The sequence below is a fragment of the Crocodylus siamensis genome, chromosome 1 (genome assembly GCF_052110815.1).
Source record: "Crocodylus siamensis isolate JL-2025a chromosome 1, ASM5211081v1, whole genome shotgun sequence".
NCBI lineage: Eukaryota > Metazoa > Chordata > Crocodylia > Crocodylidae > Crocodylus > Crocodylus siamensis.
Window position 1 is genome coordinate 374234909 of NC_143395.1, and position 15020 is coordinate 374249928.

A 15020-nucleotide genomic window follows, 5' to 3' on the forward strand; every position below is an offset into this window, starting at 1 on the left:
AAGTCCTTGACTTCAGAAAAGCTGACTTTGACAAGCTCAAGAGGCTTGTCGGTCAGGCCCTCAGGGACCATGACCCCAGGGAGAGGGGAGTTCAAGAAGAGTGGTTGCTTCTCAAGGAAGCGATCCTCAATGCACAAGCGAAATCTATTCCAACACGGAGGAAAGGCAGCAAGAAGGCACAGCAGCTCCCCTGGCTCTCCAGAGACCTAGCGGACCTCCTGCAGCTAAAAAGGAAAGCCTACAAAGGATGGAGGATGGGATTCACCTCCAAGGAGGATTATTCTGCGCTGGTCTGGTCCTGCAGGGAGCAAACCAGGAAAGCCAAGGCTGCAACTGAACTCCAACTAGCTTCAAGCATCAAGGACAACAAAAAGTTCTTTTTCAGATATGTGGGGAGCCGGAGGAAAAGCAAGGGCAACGTTGGACCCCTGCTAAACCAGATGGGGCAACTGGCAACTGACGCCCAGGAAAAAGCCAACCTATTAAATAGGTACTTTGCATCAGTCTTTCATCAGTCCCATGGGATGCCCATGCCGGCTGTGGGACAGGGAGATCCGGGTGATGGGGATCCCCTACCCTCCATCAATGCTGACCTCGTGAAGGAACATCTTGAGAAGCTGGATACCTTCAAGTCAGCCGGCCCTGACAATCTGCACCTCAGGGTACTCAAGGAGCTGGCGAGTGTCATAGCCCAGCCCCTGGCAGGGATCGTTGAAAACTCCTGCCACTCTGGTGTAGTGCCCGAAGACTGGAAGAAGGCCAATGTGGTGCCGATCTTCAAGAAAGGGAGGAGAGTGGATCCGGCTAACTACAGGCCCATTAGCCTGACTTCTATCCTGGGGAAGATCTTAGAAAAGTTTATTAAGGAGGCCATCCTTGAGGGACTGGCCCAGGCTAACATCCTAAGGGATAGCCAGCATGGGTTTGTTGCGGGTAGGTCTTGTTTGACCAATCTCATTTCCTTCTATGACCAGGTGACCTATCACCTGGACGAGGGAGAAGAGATTGATGTCATAGATATTGACTTCAAAAAAGCTTTTGATCTGGTATCCCACGATCACCTCTTGGCCAAACTGGCCAGTTGTGGCCTTGGCTCCACCACGATCCACTGGCTGGGAAACTGGCTCCGTGGTTGGACCCAGAGGGTTGTAATTGATGGCAGTCACTCATAGTGGTGCCCTGTGACCAGTGGGGTCCCTCAAGGCTCTGTCCTGGGACCCATCCTGTTCAACATCTTCATTAATGATGTGGACATTGGAGTGGACTGGCCAAGTTCGCCGATGACACCAAACTTTGGGGCAAAGCATCCACGCCAGAAGACAGGCGGGTGATCCAGGCTGACCTGGACAAGCTCAGCAAATGCGCAGACAAGAACCTCATGGTGTTTAACACCGAAAAATGCAAGGTTTTCCACCTTGGGAGGAAAAACCTGCAGCATCCTTATAGGCTCGGCAGTGCTACGCTGGCTAGCACTACAGAAGAAAGAGACTTGGGGGTCATCATTGACCACAAGATGAACATGAGCCTGCAATGCAATGCTGTGGCTAGTAAAGTGACCAAAACGAGCCCCCAAGATCTGGAACAGTCTGCCAGTGGAGGTGGTTCAAGCACCTACACTGAACACCTTCACAGACCTTGGGGGCTCAGACAGTAAAGAAATTCTTCCTTATGTCCAGCCTGAAGGATGCGGTCTTGCAGGAGTTTGTGACCGTTCGACCTCGTCATCCCTTGGGGCGCTCTGGTGAACAGATGTTCCCCCAGATCCTGGTGGTCACCCCGATAAACTTATAGGTGGCCATCAGATCACCCTTGAGCCTGCGCTTTTCCAGGCTAAAGAGTCCCATGGCTCTCAGCCTGTCATCATAAGATATGTTTTCCTGACCTCTGATCATGCGCGTGGCTCTCCTCTGGACTCTCTCAAGCTTCTCCACATCCTTTTTGAATTGTGGAGCCCAAAACTGGACGCAGTACTCCAGCTGCAGCCGCACCAAGGCCGAATACAAGGGGAGAATGACGTCCTGGGATTTGCTCGAGAAGCATCTATGGATGCACGCCAGCATTTTGTTCGCTTTACTAGCCGCAGCATCGCATTGCAGGCTCATGTTCATTTTGTGGTCAATGATGACCCCCAAGTCTCTTTCTTCTGTAGTGCTATCCAACGTAGCACTGCCGAGCCTATAAGGATGCTGCAGGTTTTTCCTCCCAAGGTGGAGAACCTTGCATTTTTCGGTGTTAAACACCATGAGGTTCTTGTCTGCCCATTTGCTGAGCCTGTCCAGGTCAGCCTGGATCACCCGCCTATCTTCTGGCATGGATGCTTTGCCCCAAAGTTTGGTGTCATCGGCGAACTTGGCCAGTCCACTCCTGACTCCAATGTCCACATCGTTAATGAAGATGTTGAACAGTATGGGTCCCAGGACAGAGCCTTGAGGGACCCCACTGGTCACAGGGCACCATGATGAGTGACTGCCATCAATCACAACCCTCTGGGTCCGACCACGAAGCCAATTTCCCAGCCAGTGGATCGTGGTGGAGCCAAAGCCACAATTGGGCAGTTTGACCAAGAGGTGATCATGGGATACCAGATCAAAAGCTTTTTTGAAGTCAAGATATATGACATCAATCTCTTCTCCCTTGTCCAGGTGATAGGTCACCTGGTCATAGAAGGAAATGAGATTGGTCAAACAAGACCTACCCGCAACAAACCCGTGCTGGCTATCCCTTAGAATGTTAGCCTGGGCCAGTCCCTCAAGGATGGCCTCCTTAATAAACTTTTCTAAGATCTTCCCCAGGATAGAAGTCAGGCTAATGGGCCTGTAGTTAGCCGGATCCACTCTCCTCCCTTTCTTGAAGATCGGCACCACATTGGCCTTCTTCCAGTCTTCAGGCACTACACCAGAGCGCCAGGAGTTTTCAAAGATACGTGCCAGGGGCTGAGCTATGACGCTCGCCAGCTCCTTGAGTACCCTGGGGGATTGTCAGGGCCGGCTGACTTGAAGGTATCCAGCTTCTCAAGGTGTTCCTTCATGAGGTCAGCATTGGTGGAGGGTAAGGGATCCCCCTCACCCAGATTTCCCTGTCCCATAGCAGGCATGGGCATCCCGTGTGACTGATGAAAGACTGACGCAAAGTACCTAATAGGTTGGCTTTTTCCTGGGCATCAGTTGTCAGTTGCCCCATTTGGTTTAGCAGGGGTCCAACATTGCCCTTGCTTTTCCTCCGGCTCCCCACATATCTGAAAAAGGACTTTTTGTTGTCCTTGATGCCTGAAGCTAGTTGGAGTTCAGATGCAGCCTTGGCTTTCCTGGTTTGCTCCCTGCAGGACCGGACCAGTGTGGAGTAATCCTCCTTGGAGGTGAATCCCGTCATCCATCCTTTGTAGGCTTTCCTTTTTAGCTGCAGGAGGTCCGCTAGGTCCCTGGAGAGCCAGGAGGGCTGCTGTGCCTTCTTGCTGCCTTTCCTCCATGTTGGAATAGATTTAGCTTGTGCACTGAGGATCGCTTCCTTGAGAAGCAACCACTCTTCTTGAACTCCCAACTCCCTGGGGTCATGGTCCCTGAGGGCCTGACTGACTAGCCTCTTGAGCTTGTCAAAGTCAGCTTTTCTGAAGTCAAGGACTTCTGTGTTGCTGACTGACTTGCCAGCTTTACGGCGGATGGTGAAGGTGATCAGCTCGTGGTCGCTGTCACCCAACTTCCCATCAATCACTAGGTCGCCGATTAGGTCGTCCCCCATAGCCAGTACCAGGACAAGCAGTGCTTTGCCTCTCGTTGGCCCATAGACTTCTTGAGTCAGATAGAGGTCATCCACGCACGAGAGAAAGCTTTGCACCCGCTCAGATTTAGCTGAGTGATCTTCCCACGAGATGTCCGGGTAATTGAAGTCACCCATGACAACCAAGGTCCTGGAGCAAGCGGCCTCAGTCAGTTCCCGGGCGAACTCCCCGTCAAGCTCGGGACTTTGAATGGGAGGTCTGTAGTAGATTCCCACTGTTGTGTCCCCTGTGCCATATTCCCCACGAATTTTTACCCAGAGGGTCTCTAGCTGTCCATGCTGGTCGCCAACATTGGCTTGCAGGGACGTGTAGCTTTCCTTCACATAGAGAGCTACACCCCCGCCCCTTTTGCCAACACGATCCCTCCTGTATAGGGTATAGCCCTCTATACCCGTGGTCCAGTCATGGGTGGAGTCCCAATGACATCATATTTCTTTGCACTGAGCAGGAGGACGAGCTCATCCTGCTTGTTGCCCAGGCTCCTGGCATTAGTGTACAGGTAGGCAAGTGTTGCCCTTGGGGGGTCTTGCCTTGCCCACAGATTGTGCCAGGGCTGGGGCAGGGGTGGGCTCCCTTAAGTGCCCCTTTAAGTGACTTGGTCCACTGGCTTTGCAAGGGCCATTCAGCGGGCCAGCAGTGGCAGTAGTCCCCCCATCCCCCAGCGGGCTTAGTTTAAAGCCCGGTGGAGCAGGTCAGCCAGCCTGGCTGAGAAGAGCCTGCTCCCCAGGGGAGAGAGGTGGAGGCCATCTCTTCCCAGCAGCTCGCTGCCTCTCTCTCCAAAGAGCGGGCTGTGGTCATGGAAGCCAAAGCCTTCCCAATAACACCAGCGCTGCAGTCTTTGGTTCACCGTGTGGATCCTCCTCTCCCTCCTCAGCCCATAGCCCGAGACTGGGAGGATCGACGAAAACACCACCTGAGCTCCCAGACCCCTAAGCCCCACTCCCAACTCCATGTAGCACCTCATGACCTGGCTAGGGGTGCTCCGAGCCGTGTCATTGGGTGCCCACATGAATAAGGAGCATGGGATAGTGGTCTGTGGGCCGGAGGAGCTGCGGGATCCTCTCCGCAATGTCTCGGATGCAGGCCCCCGGGAAGCAGCAGACTTCCCGGGCTAAGGGGTCGGGGCGGCAGATTGCCCCCTCAGTGCCCCGCAGGATGGAGTCTCCCACAACAAACACCTTACGCTTTGTCTTGGGGAGAGCGGGGCCAGTAGCTGCGGTCGAGCCTGGGTTGCCTGCGGGAGCTGGCAACTGCGTGGGCTCTGCTGGGGCTGCAAGAGGTGCGAACCTGTTGCTAAGCTCCAGCGGGGCAGGGGTCTTGGTGCGGCGGGCCTTGGGGCCCTTGACCACCTTGGTCCATGCCCCTGACTGGGCAGAGCGGAAGGTCCCAGAGTCCTCCTTAGTCGCGGAGGGAGACGGAGCTCTCCCCTGCGGCTCCCGGGGGAGAAGGGCCTGGCAGTAGGAGTCTATCTCCTGCTTACAGTCCCTGATGGCACGCAGTCTCTGGACTGTGGCATGGAGCTCCTCCAGCTGGCGCGCCAGAGACCCCAGTAGGGAGCAGACCCCGCAAGGGGAGGTGGCCATGCTCCCGGGCCCCAGAGCCTGAAAAAGGGACAGGCAGCCCCCGCAGCCAAGAGCCAGGGGCTCCGTCTGCGTGGAGCCCGGAACCATGGGCTCCGTCTGGGTGGCCGTCTCTGAGGTGTCCAGTGGAGGGGCCGTAGAGCCCAAGGGGACCTCGGGGTGCCTGGCATGCCTCTGGTAGGCTGGCTACGGCTGGGGCTGACTACTCTGAGGGGGTCACAGACAGGGTCCCGTGCCCTCCCACACCCTCTCCCGTGCAAACTCCGCACTAACTCAAGCGCCTGTTTACGCAGCCTGTTCGTGCGGCTCTGGTCGCGGGGCTCCCTGGCGGGGGCTGGGCCAAGTAGGGACCTGGGCAGGGGCTTGACCCGGCCCGGCACCAGGCAGCGGCCTCCTCCCAGCAAGCGAGGAGTTAACCTCTTCCCACCACAAGCCGGCTTACCTCTGGCTGTGCTGGGGGTCGGCAGGGGGCTCGGCGGCTGCTGAGGGGGTGTCTGGGGGGCTTCGGGGGACTGGGGGCGCAGCGGGCTTCACCCGCACGTCTCTAACCGCTCCAGAGCCTACCCTTATTTCCAGCTTAATTTTTTTCATGGCCAGTTTAGATCCATTTATTTTTGATCCAATAGCTCTTCCTCTCTAGTGCATACTCCTTTCCCCAATATATTTTTTACAGACAAATCATATCACCCTCAGCCTGTGTTTTGGTAGATTAAATGAACAAAGCTCCTTTAGCTTCCTTTCATATGATAAACTTTCCATAGATGAAGGCACGGTAAAGAGAACCTGACGCTGTATTTCATTGCAAAAGAAAGAAGTCATGAACCCCAGCATTTGTTCAAAAGCTAGCAAAATATTCTGTCACTGTCACATCAGCACTGATAGATGCAGCCAGAGGTCAAAGGCTATGGTACTGAGGGAGCTGCAGGTGAAACTACCCCACTATGAATTGAAACACCATCACTATATGCTCAAAGTAATTTTCCCAATGCGGCACCTCTGAACTGAATCATTATAGGAAAAAAAAGGTAATGCATATGTCTGAGGTCTTTCTCCAGCAACTCAGTTCTTTAGCCAAGTTTAAAATAAAAGATTTTTGGTGCTCTGTCATAAAAATACAATGCATAATGCATCTGTAAAGCTCTTCTTGGGGAGATGTTCTGTTTTTAAAGCTAAAAAGAAATATGAACAATGTAATGATTACTTTTAAAGTCCTGGGGTTCCTCCCCACCCCATCAATAACATGCCACTTGCAGGAATTAATTGTGTACATTTTGGAAAAGCCATATTTAGAAAGATGGTCAAATCCTATAGTTTCATTTGATCATTAACTTTGATCAAAGCAAGCACTGGCCTACAACTGACCTGTAGGTGGTAAACAATAAACATGTCTATGATATAGCAGCTTCTTATTGCTGGTGCCTTAAGAGCTAATCCACATAAACTAAAAGCTTTGAAGGTGCTGTGCTTTTTCTGCTGGTGAAATAAAATAATAATCTTAACCCTTCACAATCCTATAAAATATGCATGCATTCTAATGAAATTATCAGGCTAAAATGTTGCAGATCTCTACTTAGGGAAATTTGCTGGTCATAATGTTCATCTCATAATGGGTGGATGTTTTAAGAAGAAAGGCTTTTTATAACATTAAGTTCAAGACAAATATCACAGTATCTTGTCTCTGGCAAACTGGTCTGTTAGCAAAAGCTGTTGTTGCATACCCTTCACTGAAGATTTTGAAGAACATTTGTTGGGGAAGTCTAGGTATACCTGAGGCTACATTGGTGCAATCCAAAATAAAACAACAAACAATGAATTTTGCCTCAGTGAATCCAAAATAGAAAGCACAGGCAAAATATTGCAGGAGCTGGATAGCTGGAAGAAATCTAAGAGTAAAAATACCATGTGCTCCAGTACTAAGAACATGGGACACCTGGCTTTTTATCTTGGTTTCCCACTAAGTTACCTGGAGAAATTGAGAGAGTCATTTGACTTCTTTGTGATTTATTGATCCCATCTGTAAAAGTGTAGTGGTGCTTTGCTTTGAGATGTGTTGATGAAATTCTAAATGTCACTGCTACCTTACTTCAATGCACCTTTTCACACCTCTGAAATATCTCCACAGGAGAGATCCAAAAAAGTTCATTTACTATTGTGTATAGCACAAAAAAAATAATGGGTAGAGATAACACCAAATGCTTCATGTGAGCTTCCACTGGGTTGTTGCAGTGGGACTGTAAAGGGAGGGGCTTATTTACAATGAAGCTCTGCCACTCAGTATCTGCTATAGACATATTTTGGATGACTAGAAGCAAGAGGTCAAAATACAAAATTTGGGGTGTCAAGTACACAAGTGTGTAACTGCTCATACAAAACAGACATTTACACATGCAAAGCTGATACTACAGTGCAAACATAACTGTACAGACATTTGTCCATTTGCATCCCGAGAAAGAACCCACACCACACTTAAAGGTTTGGCAGTGCTACGCTAGCTAGCACCATGTCTGAAAGAGACCTAGGGGATCATGACTGACCACAAGATGAACATGAGCCACCAGTGCAACATTACAGCTGGTAAAGCAAACAAAACTCTGGCCAGCATCTTCCCACACATCTCAAACAAGACCCAGGAAGTCATCCTCCCACTTTACTCAGCCTTGGTGAGACCACAGCTGGAATACTGTGTCCAGTTCTGGGCTTTGCAATTCAGAAAGGACATGCAGAAGCTTGAGAAAGTCCATAGGAGAGCCATATGAATGATTACAGGACAAGAGAGTAGGCCTTATGAGGAGAGGCTGAGAGTCTTGGGACTCTTCAGCCTAGAAAAGCATAGGCTCAGGGTAGGCTTGGTGGCAGCCTATAAGTATATAAAGGGTGTGCACCAGGAACTGGGAGAACATCTGTTCAACAGGGCACCCCATGGGAAGACAAGGTCTAATGGTCACAAACTCTTGGAAGACCATTTTAGGCTGGACATAAAGAAAAACTTCTTTACTGTCCAAGTCCCCAGGGCCTGTAACAGACTCTCCCCAGAGGTGATGCAGGCACCTATGCTGGATTCCTTTAAAAAACACTTAGATGTCTATCTTGCTGGGATCATTTGACCCCTCCAGTCTGCCTGCCCATCAGGCCTTTGCCCGATGATCTTGTGAGGTCCCTTCCAGCCCTAATGTCTATGAAATCTATACAGTGCAAGACATTTTAGGGCTATATTTAAAAATGTTTTCCTCTTAACGTTTAAAGAAATCAAACTGTAAAGATACAGTGGGCATTCTGAGGCACAAAAAACTCCCCCTTAAAGTATATATTTACAGAATCTTTTAAATCTGGGATGTGCACCTAGAGTAATAGTTCCAGAAATAATAATTCTAAAGTAAAAATGGTACTTTGAAGAATTTTCTATAGCCCTAAATAAAAGAGTAGGATATGTTGCTAGGCTCCTTTACAGAAGTACCCAGCCTACCTTTCAAGTATATGTATACTATGTATATACTCACTGAGATACAATACGTAGCAGCTTTAAGGAGTATACAGCATAATGGTATCTAAAATTGAGCTCTGGGTGATAGGCACAGTATATTTATAATGGTCAATGGAACCACAGTTAGAAAAAGCAGGGTTAAATCACACCTCTTGCGACTATTCTGTTAGAAGCTACAGTATGTAATGAGAAATGTCAAGTCCCAAGATCAATGAAATTTCAGGCTCTGGGGACAAAACAGGAATAGCATTGATCCTTTTAAAGAACACCAGTCAGAGGCTGAATGTAATATATTGCACAGAGAGGCTCAAGAGGATAAGCGGCCAAGTCCAACATACCTACCTGACAAAAAATTCAATCAGCTTTTAGCACAAGCTGCCGACTCTGTTCTCCTTCCTTTCATGCAAGAGGCTGGTTCCAATTAAAGTGTGCAAATTAATTTTTATCACTTCCAAATTAGTTTCTGAATTTGTGTCTGTTTCAGATGAAAGCATCTGTCCCTCACATTTCTGCAATTCTATCATCTCTTTAGGTATCTGTTCAAAGACTCTGAGATACTTCTCTATTATCAAAGTCACTTGGTTGAAAGAGACATTCAAGAAAACAATCATAAAATATGCAAATAAAACAACTATAAAAATATGGATTGAACTATAGTGCATCTCACAGTTTTTGGTGCTCCTTTTATGAGGCCTAATACAGTTACTATGTGAAAAGAAATCTGTATACAAATTAGTACTAACCTAAAGCAAATTCCTGAAAATCATAAAATAAAAAACCTGAATTGGTAATAGAATTTAATGGTTTCCTACAATAACTTTTTTTATTTAATCTCTCAAATGCAGGAGTTCACATTGCCCAGCCATTTCTTTAAAAATGAAAATCTCTGCTGCTCCCCTTGAATCCACTGTCCCTTCACAAATTAAAACATATTTTTACAATGTTTTTCTTCCAAAAAAGATTCCTCAAACATAATATTAAACACTAAAGGGAAAGATTTACATAGTTAATTACTTTGGAGTGATGACATAACTCCTATCTGTACTTTGAAAATCTTCCCCTAAAATATCTGACATAGGGGGAATGCTTTTGCAAACACTTAGAATCAGAACCTATGGCACTTAAGTGTGCTCTTATTCCACTCTGCTTAAGTCCCTGAAAAAATGTTAACATTTCAGTTTTGTAAATCCCCACCAACTTAAACTTAAAACTAAGGAAACAAACTGGAGAAGGACAGGTTTTTCTTTCATTACTGTTTTACAGGGTTTTGGACTGTTACGGAACATGTGTTAAGTGATAAATTTAGTAAAACTCCACATGGCCCTCCTCAAATGAGCATATTTTTTAACTATGGAACTGGAGCAGCTTTTTGCCAGACTCATATCTAAACCATAATTATTTCTCATCCATCCTATTAAAACCAGAGTGGATACAATAGTTTCCACACAGGCAGTCATAAACTAAGGTCATCCACTGAGGACAATGTCTACATCGGTTCTTTAGTAGGGAGTTCCGCGTGAGTTTGACAGATTAGATTACTGACACGTGGTGTTTAGCAAGGACCCCAGCTAATTTCTAGATTCTCAAGAACTGTAACAAAGATGGTAAGGACCTCATTTGACAATCTTTTATTACAATGCATTCTGAGATAATCTATCCATTGTAATCACGATGTTTGGTTTTTTTTAATTAGAACAAGCTATATGTTTTTAACTAAATATATACAATGTTTAAAACTATGAAGTATTTTAGGAAAGATGTTTTTTATTTAACAGTTTTCTGAAACAACTAAAGTTCCTTTTGGTAATTGGATGCATTGAAGCTGAAATTGATAATTAACTGTCTTTCAGCTTAAAAGATCATTATAAAGTCAAGCACCTAACCTAGATAATTACTATAGCCTGACATTTTTCTTTGAATTCTTCACCTCCTCACAGTCTGCAATATAAAATACCTTATCTAAGTCTCCAGATGACAGTTTTTAAGCAACTAATCCTTTTCTGAAAATACCATCTACATCTTTCTAGAGATCCATTCTTAAGATGTTAACTAATTGGATTTAACCTACAGTGAACATCTCACTTTCATTTTTCCTACAAGATAAACCTTAATCTGGTAGCAGTAAAGCTAGAAGACCAGTAGATGCTACAAAGAAATATTTTTTACAAAACCACTGACTTAACAATATCAATGTAGTATAAAAGCCACAAAAAAATCTTTGTAAAGCGTGTAAGATACATATACAATGACATTTCATCCTTGTGAAGATTATTATAGTGCAAATCAGCCACTCATCCAACAACCTGAAAACATGGCCATGGGAGGGTAAACTCTTTCAGGCTAGGGATGCAAATTTAAGTTATCTTGATAATCTAAAAGAAAGATTTACAAACTATATAAAGAATTCTAAATGGCTGGGTGGGCATGCTTCTTGATGTGTTTTTGAAAAGTTAAAGTACAGTTTTATCAAGAAGAGTTTTAAGTAGGTCTACACAGCAAATAAAGGTGTAAATGTAGTAGTACTAGCAGGCACACACCTCCAATAGTTTTAATTTAGCTAGCCTGGGTAAAATTGTATAAAAGATACGGCAGCAGAGACTTCAGTATAGGCTAGCAACCTGCGCTTATACCCCAGAAGGCTCATACAGCCTAAGATGAAGTCTGTGAGGTTGTGGGTTCATGCCTATTGTTCCCTGTGTTTGCTAGATTAAAAACAGCCTGAGGACTGCCTGCCTGAATTACCAGCTCACATTCATTTGTCTCTGCAGATGCCTCTATAGAAAGCATTAGATTAATTTTTCAAACTGGGATTTCCAATAGCTGAATAATACCATATTTTAGACCTCATATACTTAAAATTATATACCTTTCAAGCAATTATGAGTTGACATTTGTAATCATAGACCCCAAACAGCAATGCTGAACTCTCTTAGGCAGAGGCAGAAAACCTTTTCTGGCTACAGATTGGAATGACCCATCCTAGGTCAGAAGTGAATGGGTAGCTGGGTTCTTGAACCCTGGTACTAACACTTTGTGCCTCTGTGGTGGCATGAGAAGAGTGCCCACAACCAAAGTCCTCCATCATCAAATGCTGCTGAAGCTCCACATCTGTGGCAATGGATCCAGAGGTTCCATGGGCTGGATTCAGCCTGTGGGCTGTAACTTGCTAATCCCTTCTCTTAGGAACTATCACATCCAGATACAAGGTTGTAGAAAAGTACAGCTGAAAGGGACCTCACAAGGTTATCTAATCCAGCCCCTGAAAAAACTGAATGTCTGAATGCTGAGATGCCAGAGGACTGTGTTGCAGCTTCTCTCAGAAGATATGTGTATAGAAGTTCATTTTCCCAAGATAAACTCTCCAAGAAGATATATTACACTGTTTTTCCTGGGGTTATTTTTCTCCTGGAGTAGCCATTTGTGCACTTGTGGTTCATACAAGCACCAATTCTCCCAGGAAAAACTGAATGTCTCTATATAGCTATGATAAAGTTCTTCAGGTCCCATGCTGTTACATGAAGATAAATGGAAAACAGAATCTTGCTTTTTCCTCTCAATGAACAGAGTTAGTTTTTCCTTCTTCTTGTTGTTTGCACAGAAGTTTTAGTATGGATTACCTATAAAACTCAAGCACTGGCTATAGAGAAAAATCCCGAAGTGAAATTTCTCTTTAGATCGATTCTCCTTCTGGGGACGTTGTTCAACCAGATATGTATCTATACATAGTTGTTGGAAGTCACTGGAACTTAACAATTGCCAATTTGGTCTTTTCCTCTAGTCTTTGGCATTCATCAGATAAAAAAAAGTCTTAATTCTATGATAAGAACACAAGGTGCATTTTCTTTCTGTCTCCAATTTGCTCCCATTGATAAAAGATAAGCAACAAAAAAAAGATAAGTATAATACACAAAACAAACTGCTGTTATTAAATCAAATGAATAAATATTTCTTCTTTTCTTGAGAGAAAGCACTTTTTCATGAGATATTCAGGTGTTGACTCCTTTTCACTCAGATGCATGTTGTTGACAGCTCTACAACTGCCTCCAGTCAGTACTCTGCACTGAAGGACCAAAATTGAGAGTGATGGATTTTCAGACATTTATTCAAGGCAATAATATTTGGTTGAAAATAATCCTGGTATGCAGGTTGGAAGCAATACTTGAAACAAAAATTTGCATTGAATTAGATATAAATCTGCTGTGATGCACTGTTTATTTTCTCCCCTTTACAAATGGTGGTATTCCATTTGCAGTTGAAGGGATCCCTATAATTTATGAGCCTGTAGAGCACTTCAGGTATTCTCCAATTCAAATGTAAGCTACTGCTATTATATGTCCATCATTTACAAAGTACTATTGCTAGCTCACTACTCACTCAAAAAAATTAAGGGATATCTATAACAACAAATCTAGCTTTCCTCTACTAATGCCACAGGAATTCTTCCTGATCTTTTATCTTCCTCTATTTTTATTCAATCGCATCAGCTGGAATATCAGGTTAGAATTAAACAAGAGGACATCCCCTGACACAATAGCAAAAGCTAATGAACTCAAATGAAATGAAAATACCTATGCAGAAGGAAAAATGCACAATATATATAGACATTTCCCATCACTTAAAGTCTTAATGTCATCTTTCTGTGTTATTTTGAAGTTAAGTTTTGGCCTTGAAATTATTTAGAAAAAAATGTTATTTTTATACCAACCATTTAAATATTTATAGTTGCTTAGTTCTGAACTAATAGCCTATGACAACAGATTCAATATTATATAATATCTGCAGTTTACCAGCATAATATATACATTTTATGTTTTTTTAAGTTAATGGAAAGAATTTTAAAAATCAGCATGCAAAATATAGCCCCCCTCTGGAAGCTGTTTCTCACAATATATACTTACTGCTATTTGGATTGTCACCTATAATATGGTGTCTGCCACTCCAGTACCACAGAAGCAGTGTAGCATCACGAGACCCAGAGACAATGTAACAATCACCACCAATATAGGACTCTGATCTGGCTAGGCAAGTGACTACGTCCCAATGGCCAAATACAATCTGAGTTAATTTTCCTGGAGGGGGAGGGGAAAAAAAAGATGAGTTCTGTTTCTGGGACTATTTGTAAACTTCTAAGTATATTCACATTTTAACAAGATAAAATTAAGGATATATAATTCAGCAATAATTTGGCCCTAGCAACCCTAATTAGAGTAACCTACAGGTGATAGTAGGCTCAGGGAATTACAAAGGTGAGATCTAAATTACTCCCCTTTGTGATCCTTGTACCAGGGTTCTGTGGAGAGCAGCCACACACCAAGCCTTGGTCATGAATATTAAAACAGTCACTCCTCCATCATTACTGAATTCATGGTTTTTTAAAAATGAATTCATAGTTTTACAAATGACAGTCATTATAGAAATAAAATGAACCATTCCATAATGATGTTACATTATTATACTGGAAGAGTCTGTATTTGTCCCACACTAATGTCAACTGCAGGTTTACAATGATCATCATGTCTTTCTAATGCTTCAGTCATTTTTGGAGTAACACACGCCTTGAATGTTTTGTAAGGGAAACTAGATTACGGCATAAAACAAAAGCAAATAAATAAATATTTTTTTTCACTGGCTACTCACAGTGTATCATTTTCCCTTCGATTGAGCAAATAATAACCATTTAGTATTACGTAAATTGAACAACTGGATACTTAGTCCATGTAAAACAAATTAATCAACACAATTAAAACATCTTGAAATAAATAGCTTGAGTTCACTTTTTAACATAAGTGATTGATTAACTGATGTCACCATAATCTGAAGAGTTTTCATTAGCAAAGTCTAAAGATTTTTGGTTATCTGTTACGTCTTTCATTTTCAGAATAGCATCCTACAGCTATCACAAGCAGATATTTTTAAAGGAAGAATTTTATAAACTGCCATTAGATATGATACTGTGATGAAAAGGCACTTGGAGACATAAAAGCACATAGGACATATGTTGTTGTGTTTAGGGTCACCTGTTTCTGTAGAATAAACCCGAAAGCTCTTGTCCCAGAAGCCACAGATAAGAATGTAGCGATTATCTGCTGTGACCACAAAACAATGTGCATTGATCTGAATACTCTGATCCACAAGGTCTGTGATCTGCCGTTTGTTCACACCAGAGTTATTGGCTGTAAAGAAA

At 44.2% G+C, this 15020-nt stretch overlaps 1 protein-coding gene across 12 annotated transcripts in view; it reads right to left on the bottom strand.

Annotated features, from left to right (window-relative positions):
* The window catches only part of NBEA (neurobeachin), an 835610-nt gene that overhangs the window by 11837 nt on the left and 808753 nt on the right, over positions 1-15020 (bottom strand). For all 12 annotated transcript variants that reach the window (XM_090027554.1, XM_090027509.1, XM_090027581.1 and 9 more), the window contains 2 exons: positions 14854-15009; positions 13735-13905 (listed from right to left, as the gene is read on the bottom strand). In XM_090027554.1, coding sequence (XP_089883680.1) covers positions 13735-13905; positions 14854-15009 — 327 coding nt within the window. The remainder of the gene's footprint in view (positions 1-13734; positions 13906-14853; positions 15010-15020) is intronic.